The 15387-nt window shown below is 36.3% G+C and overlaps 1 protein-coding gene across 1 annotated transcript; it reads right to left on the reverse strand.

Moving 5' to 3' along the window:
* Positions 1–262: 262 nt before the first annotated feature.
* LOC141620582 (uncharacterized) lies at positions 263–1294 on the reverse strand. Its single transcript, XM_074437416.1, has one exon. The coding sequence runs from the start codon at positions 1292–1294 to the stop codon at positions 263–265; it is 1032 nt and encodes a 343-aa protein (XP_074293517.1).
* Between the last annotated feature and the right edge of the window lie 14093 nt (positions 1295–15387).

The raw sequence follows: 15387 nt of genomic DNA on the forward strand, positions 1-15387 counted from the left end.
CCTTGTTCATCAATCAAATTTCTTGTTTTTGTCAATCCAGAGCAAGAATGGTTTGTATCCACTGCCTATCATTGTCTTTCACTGGCAGAACAATCAAATTTTGTAGACGAGTTCTCATATCAGCTTCAATTTGTCTTGCAACGATGGTGGGTCTGAGAAGCTGCAATTCCAAGCGACAACGATTCCGTTGGAACCAGATAGTGTAAATACAGGCGTTCAGAATGGCATTAATCAAACCTCGCTTGAGTTTGGATCCCCTTCATTATCTCTCCATATCTCGCAAATTCTGGTAAGGAATATTCATCCCCAACCATTTCCCAATTTCCATAATGATTTGTCTACTGTATTGGCAAGAGAAAAATAGATGGTTGTTGTCTTCCCTGTCTTGGCCACATATGCAGCATATTGAATCCATATTGACCCCAATCTTTTGTAGCTTATCTTTCGTGTTTAATCCATTGTGTTGCTGAACCCAGACCAGAAAGCTATGTTTAGGGATAGACCACCTGTTCCAAATCTGGGAAACCCATGGAACATCAGTCTGTTTTTGGCGAATAAACCCATACCCCTTAGCAATGGTATATTCCTGTCCCTTCTGAGGCTTCCATAACTGTTGAGTATAGGCATCAGTAAAGACTTCTTTAGTTTGGCAAATTTTCCTCCAACTCCAGCTTGAGTTTGTGGAAGGAGAGTAAGTTTGCCAATTCAGGCCCTTTAGGTATGTATGATTTATCCATTTGACCCAAAGATGGTCAGAATTGGATGCAATCCACCACACCAATTTACCAACCGCTGCTTTATTCCACAAGACATCATTTTTTAGACCTAGGCCTCCTTCTCTCTTTGGCTTGCAGATTTTTTCCCATGAGACAAGAGGTGTTCTGATATAATCCACTTCCCCATCCCACAGAAAATTTGTGCAAATAGATTCCAACTTGGATATAATTCCATTAGGGAGAATAAACATTGCGGCCCAATAATTATGAAGAGTCTTCAAAACCGATTGCACTAGTACTAGCCTACCCGCATAGGATAGTTTCCTAGCTCCCACACCCCTGATTCTGTTCAATAGCTTATCAATGAGTGGGGAACAATCATGTGTAGTCAGTCTTGTAGTCTTTATGGGAACCCCAAGGTATCTAAACGGGAGATTACCTTGCACAAGACCTGAAACTTGGGGAATATCTTTCCTTAGGTCTTCATTCACTCCATTAAAATAGGCATTAGACTTTTCTTTGCTCATGTTTAAGCCAGAACTCTTTGAGAATGTAGAGAAGGTTCTTAGAATAGTCATGATTGATTGAACATCTCCTTTACAAAATAGCAAAAGATAAAAAGTAGATTTCTTAAGAACACAAAATTTTTATTTAATTTTATCCTAATATAATTTGATTAAATTTATTAAATTACACGCATATGTATAAAATGAACTAAAATGTTATAAGATATTTCATAACAGATGGGAGGCAGTTTAGTACTTTATATTCCATGAGTATTTGTGATATTGAAATAGTGTTTTTCGAGTGAATTTTTGTGTAGAAGGCAATAATATATGGGGAGGATTTGTATGATTAATAATATTGACAACACGTTCAAATTTTGAGTTTCTAAACCATTTGTTTAACTAATTCTATCACTTCACCAAATTTATGTAAGCTAATGGCTAATTCATGACAATTATCTAGGTATGACAATCTGATTAAGATTTTTATGATCCACATCAAACCATGCTAGAAGCATACATGTTAAATGTACGAAGTTGAATTTTTTAGTGTTTAAGGCATAGGTCTATACAACAGTCTATGCCAATCATCAATACCAATAATCAAATATTAATATTACTATTATAAAATATACTATTAAAATCAACTCAAATACAATAACAACAATATTTTTAAGATAACGTCTACTTATATCCACCCACCATTTATAAAACATAAAACAATACCAGAATTCATGGTATGTTATTTATGAGTGAATTTTATCCCACCATTTTTAAAACATTGTGATTTAATTGAATAATATTTCCTACATTCCATTTTTGGTGTCCTACTTTCTATTTTGGGAAAGTTTTAAGAAATAAATGTAAAACTACTACTCTACCCCTTTATTTGGGAAGAAGAGGTACAATGTCATTTTGATGGAGGGACTTATAGTTTATGGGTAATAGTGGTAGTCCACAATTTTAGCATACCAAATTTAGAAATGAATAATTAATTTGGAATAAATTTTACAAAAAAGAGTATAATAAAAGTGGAATGGAGGAAGTACCAAGAAAGACATACTAAGCTGATAATGAAACAATTCATACGACTGCACAAGAAAGAGGACCAACGTGAATGGCAAGTAGTTCCCTCCAAAGAGGTACATGGAGTACACTTGAAAGTTCATCTTTCTAACCACTAGCAAGTAGTTCACTCCAAAGAGGTACATGGAGTACGCTTGAAAGTTCATCTTTCTAACCACCGCCCTAAATGATCACAAGCAACCTAACCAATACCCACTAAAAGAGAAGTAGCGCAAAAGGAGGCGGCAATAATGATCTTGTGCCATGGATAATTAGGAGAGCCTTAATAAATTCGATTGACAGGTGTCTAAGGGCGGCTTTCAAGAGTGTTGGCAAGAGACTATGAAGAGCAATAAAAATGAGTAATAAAGCCACTACGGGTCAAAGGAGTCTAACACTAAGTTACCAAAGCCACCAAATGAATAAGGAGAAAATATGAAAGTAAATTAAGACGAGTTGGAGTGATTGGGGTTTTGAAAGAGTCTAAGCTGAAAGTCAAATTAAAGAAGAAGAAAGTAAACGGGAGCTGACAAGAACCCTACGTACATATTGTGAAGCGAGGGAACGTCTCACATTATGTGGATGGTGCTTTTTAAGTGATGGTGACACATGCCGCAAAAAGGTGAAATAGGCAAACCCCCGGAGGAGAGAGTAACATTAGGTAGGAGTACATCCCACCTATAAAGTCACAAGAAAAGAGAAATATGGTGCTGGTACGAGTAGACCACAACCACTTAAGGTTGCCAAAAAAATAAACGTAAGGTGAGTAGACCTGAAAAACGGGCCAGGTTCGAGTTGTTCGGGTCTGGCAGAATTTGGGCTGGACTAGGTCGAGTCGGGTCATTTTGCGTTCAAGTTATTTTCGGGTATGTTGTTTTCAAATTAATTATTTGGAGAGAATGGCCAGTTTGCGATAATATACATTCGGGTCGGATTAAATAGGGCGGGCCAATTTAGGTTTTGGTCATATTTGGGTCCTAAATTCGGGTTCAGGTCGAGTTTTTTTGGACTGGGCCACTCGGGTCGATTTAATTTTGCTAGGTATCATAATGAGGGTAAGAGCACTCTTTAGAATAAGAGAGGTCTAATGAGAAACTTTTGAAGGAGGGCAAGTTAAACGCATTGTCATAAACGTTCTAAGAGCCATTGACTATAATGGAGGACATCAAACACGTGTTTAAGGTGGGGAGGAGAGGTCCAAAAAGAAAGGATCTAAGAAGTCCAAGGGTATACAGTGTACCACATATATATTAGTCAATGTCATACTTTAGTTACGAGGACTGATCAAAACAGCAGCATATGATGGCCCAGCAGTCCCAGGACCTGGTATGCCAGGTTGATGCTCTTGTCTAACCATCCTAGTAACAGCAGAAACAGGTGTGATGGCAGGGACTCTAACACTCCCAGTAATAGGTGGATTGACATTACTGGGAGCAGGTCTCACTGGCACATTCTGTTGAGGTTTAGCCACAGGTCTCCAAACTTTCCTTGGCTGGGGTGCAACTTTAGGCACTAGAGCATTCACAGGTTGAGCCTGGGTAAGCTTTTTGCAGACATCACTGCCATGCCCACTCGTTTGCAGATAGAACAGATAATTGGCTTCCATTCATATTTTATCCTTATCCATACCTCCTCCCCTTTCTCATCCAGGAACACCAACTTTTCAGGGAACTCCTGTCCTACTTCCACTTCAATCATGAGCCTAGCATAGCCAATCCTAGTTCTATCTAAGGTAGCCCCATCACAGCTCAAGAATTTGCCAAGCAATGATGATAGCTTCACTAGACAGGTCTCCTCCTAGAATTTAAGATCCAGGCCATACATACGAATCCATATTGGAACTTTCTGCACTCTTTCCTTAGTAAGACTTTCATTTTCAGTCCAAGGTTTGACGACAAGAGGTTTGTTAACAAACATAGGGAACCCTTGTTGTAACACCAAGGACTGACATTCAATTGTGGGAAATCTTACAAGAAAAACACCATTGGGTAAGTGAGCAATTTTATCATACTTATATTTCCCCCATAAACGACTAACAAAGCCATTGATGAGTTCCCAAGGTGGATTCCCGCCTAACACATAGCAGACGACTGCCGTTTTCCAGTACTCAATCTCAGGTTGCACATCCTCAGGGGTAAGTTGAAGCAGTGATGATTTAGGGGGATCAAAAGAAGGAGTTTTCTTACCTCTAACCTCTGTCCAGCCTTCTTCAGCAGCCTCTTCATCCTCCGAATCAGTAGCCGCATCTTCAACAATGACCTCCATGTTTAGAGTCGGAATCCCAACAATCTCATTCATCTCACGCGTAGTTTTGGCATTCTCTGATTGTGGGATCCCCTCAACCCTAGACGAAGATTCTCCAACATCCTTATCAATACTAGGCGATGATTCTACACTACCAGTATCAACCCTAGCCGGTGATTCAGTAGTAGCCATATCAAAACCAAGATTAGAACAATTGCTAAAAGAAAGACGAAGTTTTGCGCGCGATTTTATTTGACGTTTTTTTTGGGATTTTTTTGTAATAGCCTTCCTTGCCATAGTGCAAGAACAGAACCCTAGATTCCTAGAGAGAAGGCAGAGCTTTCTCTCTCTAACCCTAGATTAGAGGAGGAAGTTTACATGGTACAACCTGAGGGTTTTGTACATCCTAAAAATCCTAACATGGTATGCAAACTTAAGAGTTCCATCTATGGTCTTAAGCAAGCATCGCGAAGTTGAAATCATCGTTTTGATCTTGTTATAAAAGAGAATGGTTTCACTCGAAGTGTTGAGGAACCATGTTTATACATGAAGTTTAGTGGGAGCAAAGTCATCTTTCTAATCTTGTATGTAGACGACATACTTCTCATTGGCAATGATATACCAATGCTTACCTATGTTAAGGGGTGGCTAGGGAATCATTTCTAAATGAAGGATTTAGGAGAGGCACATCGCATATTGGGTATCCGGATCTATAGAGATAGATCCAAGAGGATATTGGCACTAAGTCAAGAGTGTTATATTGATAAGGTTCTTCGACGTTTCAACATAGACAAATCCAAGAGAGGTTTTATTCCAATGGGTAGTGGGGTAACATTGAGCAAGTCTCAGTCACCCACAGAACCTGAAGATGTTGAACGCATGAAATCGATCCCTTATGCTTCCGCCGTGGGATCAATCATGTATACCATGATATGCACTCATCCCGATGTATCATATGCTTTGAGCATGAAAAGTAGATATCAAGACAAACCAGGTGAGAGTCACTGGATAGCCGTCAAGAATATCCTTAAGTACATGAGAAGAACTAAGGATTCATTTTTGGTGTTTGGAGGACATTCCGGGCTAAGTGTGAAGGGTTACACTGACTCGAGCTTTCAAATAGATAGGGATGATTTGAAATCCAAGGCTGGTTTTGTTTTCATGATTAATGGTGGGGCGGTTAGCTAGAGGAGCTTCAAAGAGTCGGTCATTGCGGATTCTACAACGGAGGCTGAGTACATTGCAGCGTCTGAAGCTGCCAAGGAAGCCGTGTGGATTAGGCAATTTTTGGAGGGGCTAAGGATAATTCCTACTGCCAAAGATCCTATCAAGATCTTCTATGACAATAGGGGCAATCTTTCAAGCTAAAGATCCCAAATCTAGTAACAAGTCTAGACACGTACTTAGAAAATTTCATGTAATTAGAGTTTTCATTAAAAGGAAGAAAATAGCGATTTGTAAGGTTGGGACGGATGAAAACATTGCTGATCCTTTAACCAAGCCTTTATTGCAGGCTAAGCATGACCAACATGTTATTTTCATGGGTCTGAAACGCATGCCAAGTTTGTACTAGATTATGAGATATGAAATGAAAAACTTTGTTTTTTGGTTTATATAAGATAATCGCATTTATCGTTTAAGTTTCTTTATGCAAACTCATTATTTATTACTTTGTTCTATCCAAATGGGTTGTTGAGACAATATTTAACCCCATTGAAGTGAATTGGATTAACATAGTATTCGCCCCTAGTTACTTAAAGGAGGTGACGTCTCGAAGTGACTAGAGTGTGATGCCATTGATGGCAAGTTCAAGTGCCATAGGGTCATATGTGATGACTATTCGATCACATAGATAGGCTGTATAAGACACTCTGTCGGGCAGTGACCGCTTATAGAGTTCTGGAAATTCATAAAGCCTGGTCGTGGCAAGAGTTGCTATAGTATTCTTATGAGTCGATTCTTTAGATTAGAGACTATTCGCCCAAGTTGGCACAAATTTCTGAATGGCTTTGATTTATACTCTACGACTGTCGTAATTGAAGTCAAATGAGTATATTTTGGGTCATGATGAACTATGGCTATACGAAGGGAATAGTGCGATAGGAATTGTCCACCCCCTTGTCAGGGTTGTTTGAAATCTCAAGACCACTCGAGGAGTAGTGAACTGAAAATGCGTGGCCACGCTCGGAAGGTATATATGGTAGATAATTCCGGTCAGACAGTTACTCCCCATATCGAGGAAACCACTCAAGATATGATCAAATGTAAGTACGACCTGTAAGACACCTTGCATTGAGTGGGAGATTGTAATAGGACAAGAGAATTGGTGACGCACACTTGTCTCGGACAAGTGGGAAATTGTTGGAGTATGTGTCCTCAACAATAGTGCGATCACATGTTTAAATCTTAAGTTAAGAATACGTAAGAGATGATTCATTTATATAGTCAACTGATCAACATTAATCAGTAATGATTAGCTAACTAGAGTTTGACATTACTGTCATTTGACGGTGGTGATCAGTTGATCCCTTAAGGTCACACCTATAGGACAATTCCCTTAATAGACAAGCTGATTAATTGTATGTCGATACAAGTTAATCAATTCCTTAAATTTGAACAATTCATTTGTGAGAGAGAATATTTATATCTTATTGTAATTTGATTAAATAAGATTTATTTTAGTAGTTAAAATATTTTATTACTAAAATTGATTATTGTTTGTGAAACAATTGAGATAATAATGAATGGTTAATTATAATTACAAGATGTTGTGAATTATAATTATATGACCCATTTTATTTATGTGATCAAGAATCACTAGACAATTTGTTACATGTAATTTAATTAATGTATATAATGATATTTATTTGATAAATATGCATTAAATTAATTAATAATATGTTACATACTACATGTGACATATTGTGTAACATATGACAAATTGACAAATTAAAATGGGAGTCTATTTTTCATATGGACCGAAAATTTGGCGGATGAAAGAGTTAGTGGGTGACTTATTTTATGTGATAAAATAAGTATAATCATACCTATTATAGACTAGCTTACACATCTACATTTTTGGAGAAGAGAAAAAAAGGAAAAAGGAGATGCCTTTTCCGCCTTACTCTACCCGGCCCCTTCCTCCATTTATCATGAGAATTTTGTTCTCATTTTCACTTCTCTACATTCATTTTTGCCTGCATTCTTATCTTCTCTCTCACTTCTCTCTAAAACTTGTTTTAGAAGACATGAATATTGTTCATCAATAATTCTAATCACAATATAAGATTATTAGTGTAGTAATAAGAATATTATTAGAATTATTTTAAGGATACTAGTATATTAATCTAGTTAGTTAATATATTAGTTTAAGAGATTTGTTTTGGGTGAAACAAGAAGAGAATCTAAATACTTGGGATTAAGGAGGATCATCCATTAATTTAAGCTCAAGAACAAATAAGGAAGGTGGCCTTATTTGTGCCCATTATTTTGACCCATTGAACAATGTAAGGAACATTGTTTTTCTTATTTATCTCTTAATAAGTTATGCATGCACTAGATCTTAATGAACTAGAGTTAATTTTTTAATTATTTCACTATTAGAAGAGTCTAATAATAGGTATATGAACCTAACATGTAGAGCATTCCAACTAATACTACCACGGTCTCTGTAACACCCCGGCCCAAATCGGGTCAGGAGAGGTTACTTATGATAGCTCACCAGGCTCTGTACATAGCCCACAGATCAACACAGGTCCTTTATAACGCATTTTCTCCTCACTCATGCGCATCCCGGGAACCTTCCCAGAAGGTCACCCATCCAAAGACTACTCCCAACCAAGCACGCTTAACTATGGAGTTCTTTTGCATGGATGACCATAAAAGAAAGTGCACTTTGTTGATATGAGTAGTACTTTCAATCCCTTCAAGCCCTAGTCATTTAAGCTCATCACTGGACCTCAATAATTAACGTGGGGTGTACAATCACCCCCACTTGAAGAACGCAACATCCTCGTTGCACGTGGGAGCATAACCGCTAACCCAGAATCCTCCCCCGCTAGGTGTGTGATCACAATGGAGCGTATAACAACTGCCTCCCATCACCACACGGTCACAGGGTTTCTCTGATACCACTTGTAACACCCGGGCCCAAATCGGGTCGGGAGCGGTTACTTATGATAGCTCACCAGGCTGTGACATAACCCACAGATCAACACGGGTCCTTTATAATGCATTTTGTCCTCACTCATGTGCATCCCGGGAAACTTCCCAGGAGGTCACCCATCCTAAGACTACTCCCAGTCAAGCACGCTTAACTCTGGAGTTCTTTTGTATGGATGACCATAAAAAAGTGCACTTTGTTGATATGAGTAGTACTTTCAATCCCTTTAAGCACTAGTCATTTAAGCTCATCACTGGACCTCTTCAATTAACGTGGGGTGTTACGGATTCAATATTATAGACAACCGTTTTTGAACCGTTCTTAATATTGTATTATGGTTATTTAACCCCTTATTTAAATTTCATAACGGTTCCGCCTTTTTAACAACCGTGGTCACAAAATAACAACGATCGATGTAATGACGGTTCTGTGTTTTGTATTATAACGGTATTATCTAATCGTTGTTATTCCTGTTATTTGGCGTAGTGAACCAAGACCTCGTTCGAGTCTCACCATCTAGGGATCACAAAGACACATGTGCTATAGTTATCCCCAGCAGAATCGCTAATCTGCGGACATAGGCCCACCTACACGCCAAGCCAATTTGTGGACATGCAGCAGTCGGAAAGCCATGCTCGATGGCGTAAAAAATGCTTTCGACCGGATCGTTTTAGATGTTGGGAAATGTGTCCTCAACAATAGTGCGATCACATGATTTAAATATCATAATTAAATCTCATACTAAGAATACATGAGGGATGATTCTTTATACAGTCGACTTACCGTCATTAATCGGTAATGATTGGCTAACTAGAAGTTTGACATTACTGTCGTGTGACGGTGGTGGTCAGTTGATCCCTTTAGGTCACACCTATAGGATGAGGCCCAAATAGATATTTAATTAATTGTATGCGATACGAATTAATTAATTCCTTAATTATGGGAATGAAATTTTGCGTCTTATTGTAATGTGATTAAATAAGATTAAATTTAGTAATTAAGTGTTAAATTATTAAATTAGTTGAGGTATTATATAAGTTTTGAGGTAGAGGTAATTAGTTATTTAAAGTTACAAGAAGTTGTAATTTTAACTAACTAGTAATTATGAGACCCATTATATGTTGATATAATGGTAGTATACTACTCAAAAAGTGAAGTGCATATTATATTATTAATTGTAATATTTAAGTGTTAAATGATTACATTAATAATTAATTATGTAAGATAGTTAAACATATGACTTATAAGCATTTGTGGGACAAATGACAAAAGGCAAAAATGGACCAAAATAGGTCCAATATTTTACTAAATCAAGAGACAAAAGATGCTCTTTTATCTTTGTTTATTTTGGTTAGAGTGTGATAGTGACTTGTCATATGAAGCTTTAATCATGCCTATATCTTACACTACTCTACCTAAACTTTACAAGAGAGTAAAACAAAAGAAAAATATTCCCCTATGTATGTAAAGCCACCGGTTTTGGCTCTTACATATAGAGCATTTTGTTGCTCAATTTTTCTTGTTGTTACTTACTTGTTTTCTCTCAAGTTTTTCCTCACATGCAAAATCATAAAACCTCTCTAAAATACTAATACTCATTATCTATTACTAGAGGTAGTAATACAAGAACATTAGTATTATTAAGGTAATATTTCTACTACATATCTAGTTAATATTAGTAGGAATTTTTGGGATTAATCTTGGGTACAATTTATTGGAGTGGCTTCTATACTTGGAGTCTTAGGAGGATCATCCATCATATTTAGCTCAAGAACAAGTGAAGGAAGGTGACCTTACTTGTGCCCAGAATTTCGAAACACATAATAATGTAAGGAACATTGTTTTTCTTATAAATCCTTCATTTTGTTATGAATGCACTAGATCTAAAGAACAAATAATTAACAAGTTAATTAGTTCACTATTAGAGGAGTCTAATAATAGGTATATGAACCTAACAAGTGGTATCAGAGCATAAGGATGTTGCATGCATAATCGGTTATTGTTTTTCCGAGTCAAAATGTTAACATATAAAACTAAAAATTTGTGATTTATGAGTATAAGCCATGAAATCACCATGCATGTTATATATTCTGGTCCTAAAATTTTTTTAGGTCATTTTTATGATTTATGGAAATTTATTGCTCATTTTAATGATTTTTGGTCATTTTATTACATTTTTATGACTAAAATGGGAATTAAAATGCTAAAAATAGTTAAACTAAGTTTCTGACCTTGAAATTTTTATATGACCTCACATGCATATTTTACAAGTTATGTGTAAAAGGTCGAGTTAATTTGATTAATATTGCATGATTTATGATTTTTATGAGATAAAAATGGATTAAAAGAGGTAAAATGGTTAAAATTAGTTGAATCTCGAATTAAGCCATGATATTTTAATATGATGTCACATGCATACTTTACAGAGAGTATGTAATTTTCTAGATTAAAAGATCTCTTTTAGCACGATGTATGGATTTTTAGAGTAAAAATGGCATAAATAGTGACTATTTTAGCAAAATTAGCTAAAACGTATTGCATGGCTTGAGAAAATTATTTTAAGTTGCATTAATATCCCAATAATCAGATCTTAGGTTGTAAAAATTATTGGAGTAATTTTTGGATGCTTTAAATATTTTATGAGATAAAACCGATAAAATGCAACTATATTTTCTCAAAATTAATTCGAAAATTTTAACCATGATTTTTGACATTATGAGTGTCATGAAATTATTCCTGGATGATCAAAAATTTAAAATTCAAATTTTGAAGTTTTTATAAATTAATTTGGATTTATTTCATAAATTTTATGATTTTAAGGTAAAAAATGAGCATAAAATTAAATCAAGTTGAATTATTATCAAAAATTGAGTGATGACTAATTTTTGAGTCCTAAAAAGTGTTAGGATAATTAACTTGAGCTTAGATGTGATTTAAGTGTTAATTAGTGATTTTAAAAGGTTATTATCACGCATTTCCATAAAATCGGGTTATATGTACAACATAAGTTAAATAGGGCGATTTGGCACATCATTTGGCATGATAGGTACATATTATAATGCTGCATATTTCAATTGTTGAATGTCTTTTATTTATATAATTTTGAATTATGTAATTTTATCTTAGTATGGCCTTAGTTTAATCAATATTACCCGTAATGAAAGGGAATATTGGTTCGGTTGTAATTTAATGTGATCTCAAATCACTTTTATTTTATTAGTTTTTCCATTTTACAAATGTATAATAGGAATAGCTTTGTATTTTTATTCTTCTTTGTAATTATGGAGCATCTTCAAAGACGGTGCCATTCGGAAAGGTGATCCGACGAAGACGGTGTCTTCGGAGGCGTGCCACTTGAAGATTCAAGGGACCAAAGGAGTTGGTTTCCGAATATGTAATAGATTATTTGATTTTCTATTTTAGGAAGGCCATACTAGGAATTTTATTTATTGCTTTGTATTTCTTTTAATATGTTGCATGCATTGCCAAATCGCCCCTGAATCGGAATGGTGGACTGATATGTACGTGTTGCTATTATTTATGAAGGATTTACGAAAATAGAAATTTACAAAAAGGCGAAGTTTGCTTAGGGCTTTCTTTCGAAAAAGGTTGAGTTCATTTTTGGAAGACACGTTTGTAATAATCGGGGGTTGCAATGGCTTAGAAAACAGTACATGGTTTTCAAAGTCGGGTTTTGAAATTCAGAATCACGGATTTGAAAATCGAGAATTAAAGAATTTGGAATCGTCATCACAATGGCCATGAAAACGGTAAAGTTTGTTTTCAAAGAATTTGAAATTGGGTTGAAATTTTGAAAACGTTTAAATTTGTTTTCAAACGATCTGAAATTGGAGAATTTGAAAACGGTTGAGTTTGTTTTCAAGCGATTTGAAAATGGGTTGAAAATTTGAAAACAGTTAAATTTGTTTTAAAAAAAAACACGATTTGAAACTTGGAAAATTGCAATGGTTGAAATCGTCATTACGACGGCTTGGAAAACGGTCAAATTCGTCTTCAAAAATACGATTTGAAATTTGGAAAATTGCAATGGTTTAAATCGTCATTACGGCGGCTTAGAAAACGGTCAAATTCGTTCTCGAAAGCGGTTTAAAAATTGAGGATTTCGAAAATCGAAATTGCCATTATAACGGCGTGGAAAATGGCATTTCGGTTTTGAAACGGATTTTGAATTTCAAAAGTTCGTCATTACGACGGTTTTGAAAATGGCGCTTCAGTTTTTGAAACCGAGCTTTGGGATTACGAAAATCGAGTATTGAAAATTTAAAGGGTTCAAATTTTTGAAGCCTAGAAAACATTGTGTTGTTTTGGAGGGTGACTTTGAAAAAGGTACATTGTTTACGAGGTTTGAAACGGTCTTGGAAATGGTGTTTTGTTTTCGAGGATGGTTTTCGAAATCCAAAAGGTGCGTGTTTTGAAAATCGAGATTTGCAAAGTTTGAAGTTGTTGTGGTCCTAAAAATAGTGCGCCATATCCGAAGACGGTTTTGAAATGGTTCTCGAAAACGGTGCGTCATTCTTGGGTTTTGAAATGGTCTCGAAAATGGCACAACGTTCTCGGTGTAGATACCCAATATCTGTTGAATCTCCAACAAACACCCTATGATTATCGGACTACAACATGCTTAGGAATCGCTACGTTTATTCGTCAGTTTGTATAACTATACGTCAAAAAACTCAAAACGTTTTCGAAAATAAAACATTTTCAAAATTACCTGGAGTGTTTTATGCACGAAGACGGGGTCGCAATGACACTAACTAGAGTCGAAACCGACACCGGACCAAAAACCGACTCAAAATTCAAATCCCGACTCCAACAACGAGTCAAACCGAGTAAAAAAAAAAACAAACATCACAAAGCTTCCATTCTAAGTATACGCGGTATACTTGATGGTCAAGTACAACAATCATGCCATCCAAAACCTAGAGTAGAACAAATCATGATTTCAAATGCGTGATAGTGACAAGACAACTTGAAGCCCCGCGAAATGGCTCCCGCCTCTTCGAGTAGCCTATACGGCCACGTCGCTCAAAATGCACACAACCACACAATCCTCTATAAATACCCCTTAAATTCCACCATGTGAAGGTACATGAGTGTCCGCCCTCTCATTTCTCCCTTAAAATTCTAGACTCGACTTCTCAAGTCACTAGCCGACACGTATTTTCGACCTACCGATCGAAAATACGAGCCATACACATTGTTTGGTACCATCATCGTGCATTAAATCACTTGACCGACCATTTCGACCAACTACACAATTACTAAACAAAACAACACTCTTTACATTGCTAAAACGGTTTTCAACCGAGTTTTTCGACCTAACAAGTTTTTACACTTCCGTCGATTTCTCGCCAACAACCTAGCATGTAAGTATGAGGGTGTAATTAATCTTCTTCTTTCATATCCCTTTATCTATTTTTATGACCTTAACATGCTAAAACATGCATAACATGGTCCAAAATACGGATCGAATAGGCCAAGACCGAGATTTGACCAGAAACAGGAGCCCCTAGTCACAACTAGGTGGCTCGCGCCTAAACAGGCTGTCCAGGTCAGAACTCAAACGTGTACGATGATTAATGTTGAGCACACCCTTGGTGGTGCTAGCATTCACCCTTGGTTCTTTATACCATGCCGGTTTAATCCGTATTTCGGTGATAATATTTGGGTAATTACATTTTAAAGGGTATTTTAAAACCTTTTATTCATTTGTTTACATTTTCAAAACAACATATTAGTCATACATGCACAATCATCCTTGGTTCTATATATATACCACGACAGTTTAATCCGAGTACGATGATGAACATTGACTAATTACAAAACAATGAACTTAACACAATTAGTTCATAATAACCATTTTTCAAAACAATTCATATCAAGCTTGCAAAACCAAACTCGACATCGAATATTGTCAATACAATGATGATTATTCAAGTCCCGTTGTTCATATTAGCACAAAAACGGTATAAACGACCTTTTCAACAAAGACGGGTTCAAATACCCTTTTACAAACAACTTCATAAACATTTTCAAAAACCATGAGACAACCCTTTGGGTCGTCTGCTGCCTCGCGCCTAAATAGGCCCACTGATTTCCAGTTTTCAAACCTGGACAGGCTCCTTTGCATCGCCCTAAGGCTCGCGTCTCAATAGGCTGCCTGATGCAGCTCCTGTTGCCTTTCCAGCACTTGTCTAGGACGATCCCGACTTCGGTTAACCCGAATACAGGACGGATCAGATCGACAAGTCCACATTTTACTTTGTATTTGCAAAACGCCTCTCTAAGACAGATGGATCACGTTATGCACCATAAATCAAACTTGCTAAATGGATATTTAATTTCCGTCTTGCATGCAAATCAACACTAAATCCAACTTGACATCAATTACTTGATATTTGGATAAACAACCGATATAGTAAACTGTTGGAGTATGTGTCCTCAACAATAATGCGATCACATGTTTAAATCTCATATTAAGAATACTAAAGGAAAAGTAACATTTTATTGTCAACTGATTCACATTAATCGGTAATGATTGGCTGACTAGAGTTTGACATTACTGTCGTATGACGGTGGTGATCAGTTGATCCCTTAAGGTCACACCTCTAGGGAAACATTCTTAATTGACTAATTAATTAACTAATTGTATGACAATACAAGTTAATTAATT

Source organism: Silene latifolia, chromosome X (assembly GCF_048544455.1).
Source record: "Silene latifolia isolate original U9 population chromosome X, ASM4854445v1, whole genome shotgun sequence".
NCBI lineage: Eukaryota > Viridiplantae > Streptophyta > Magnoliopsida > Caryophyllales > Caryophyllaceae > Silene > Silene latifolia.

What these genes read in the sequence shown, in the direction of transcription:
- LOC141620582 (XM_074437416.1), bottom strand. Translation starts at nt 1,294, where the DNA reads ATGACTATTCTAAGAACCTTCTCTACATTCTCAAAGAGTTCTGGCTTA.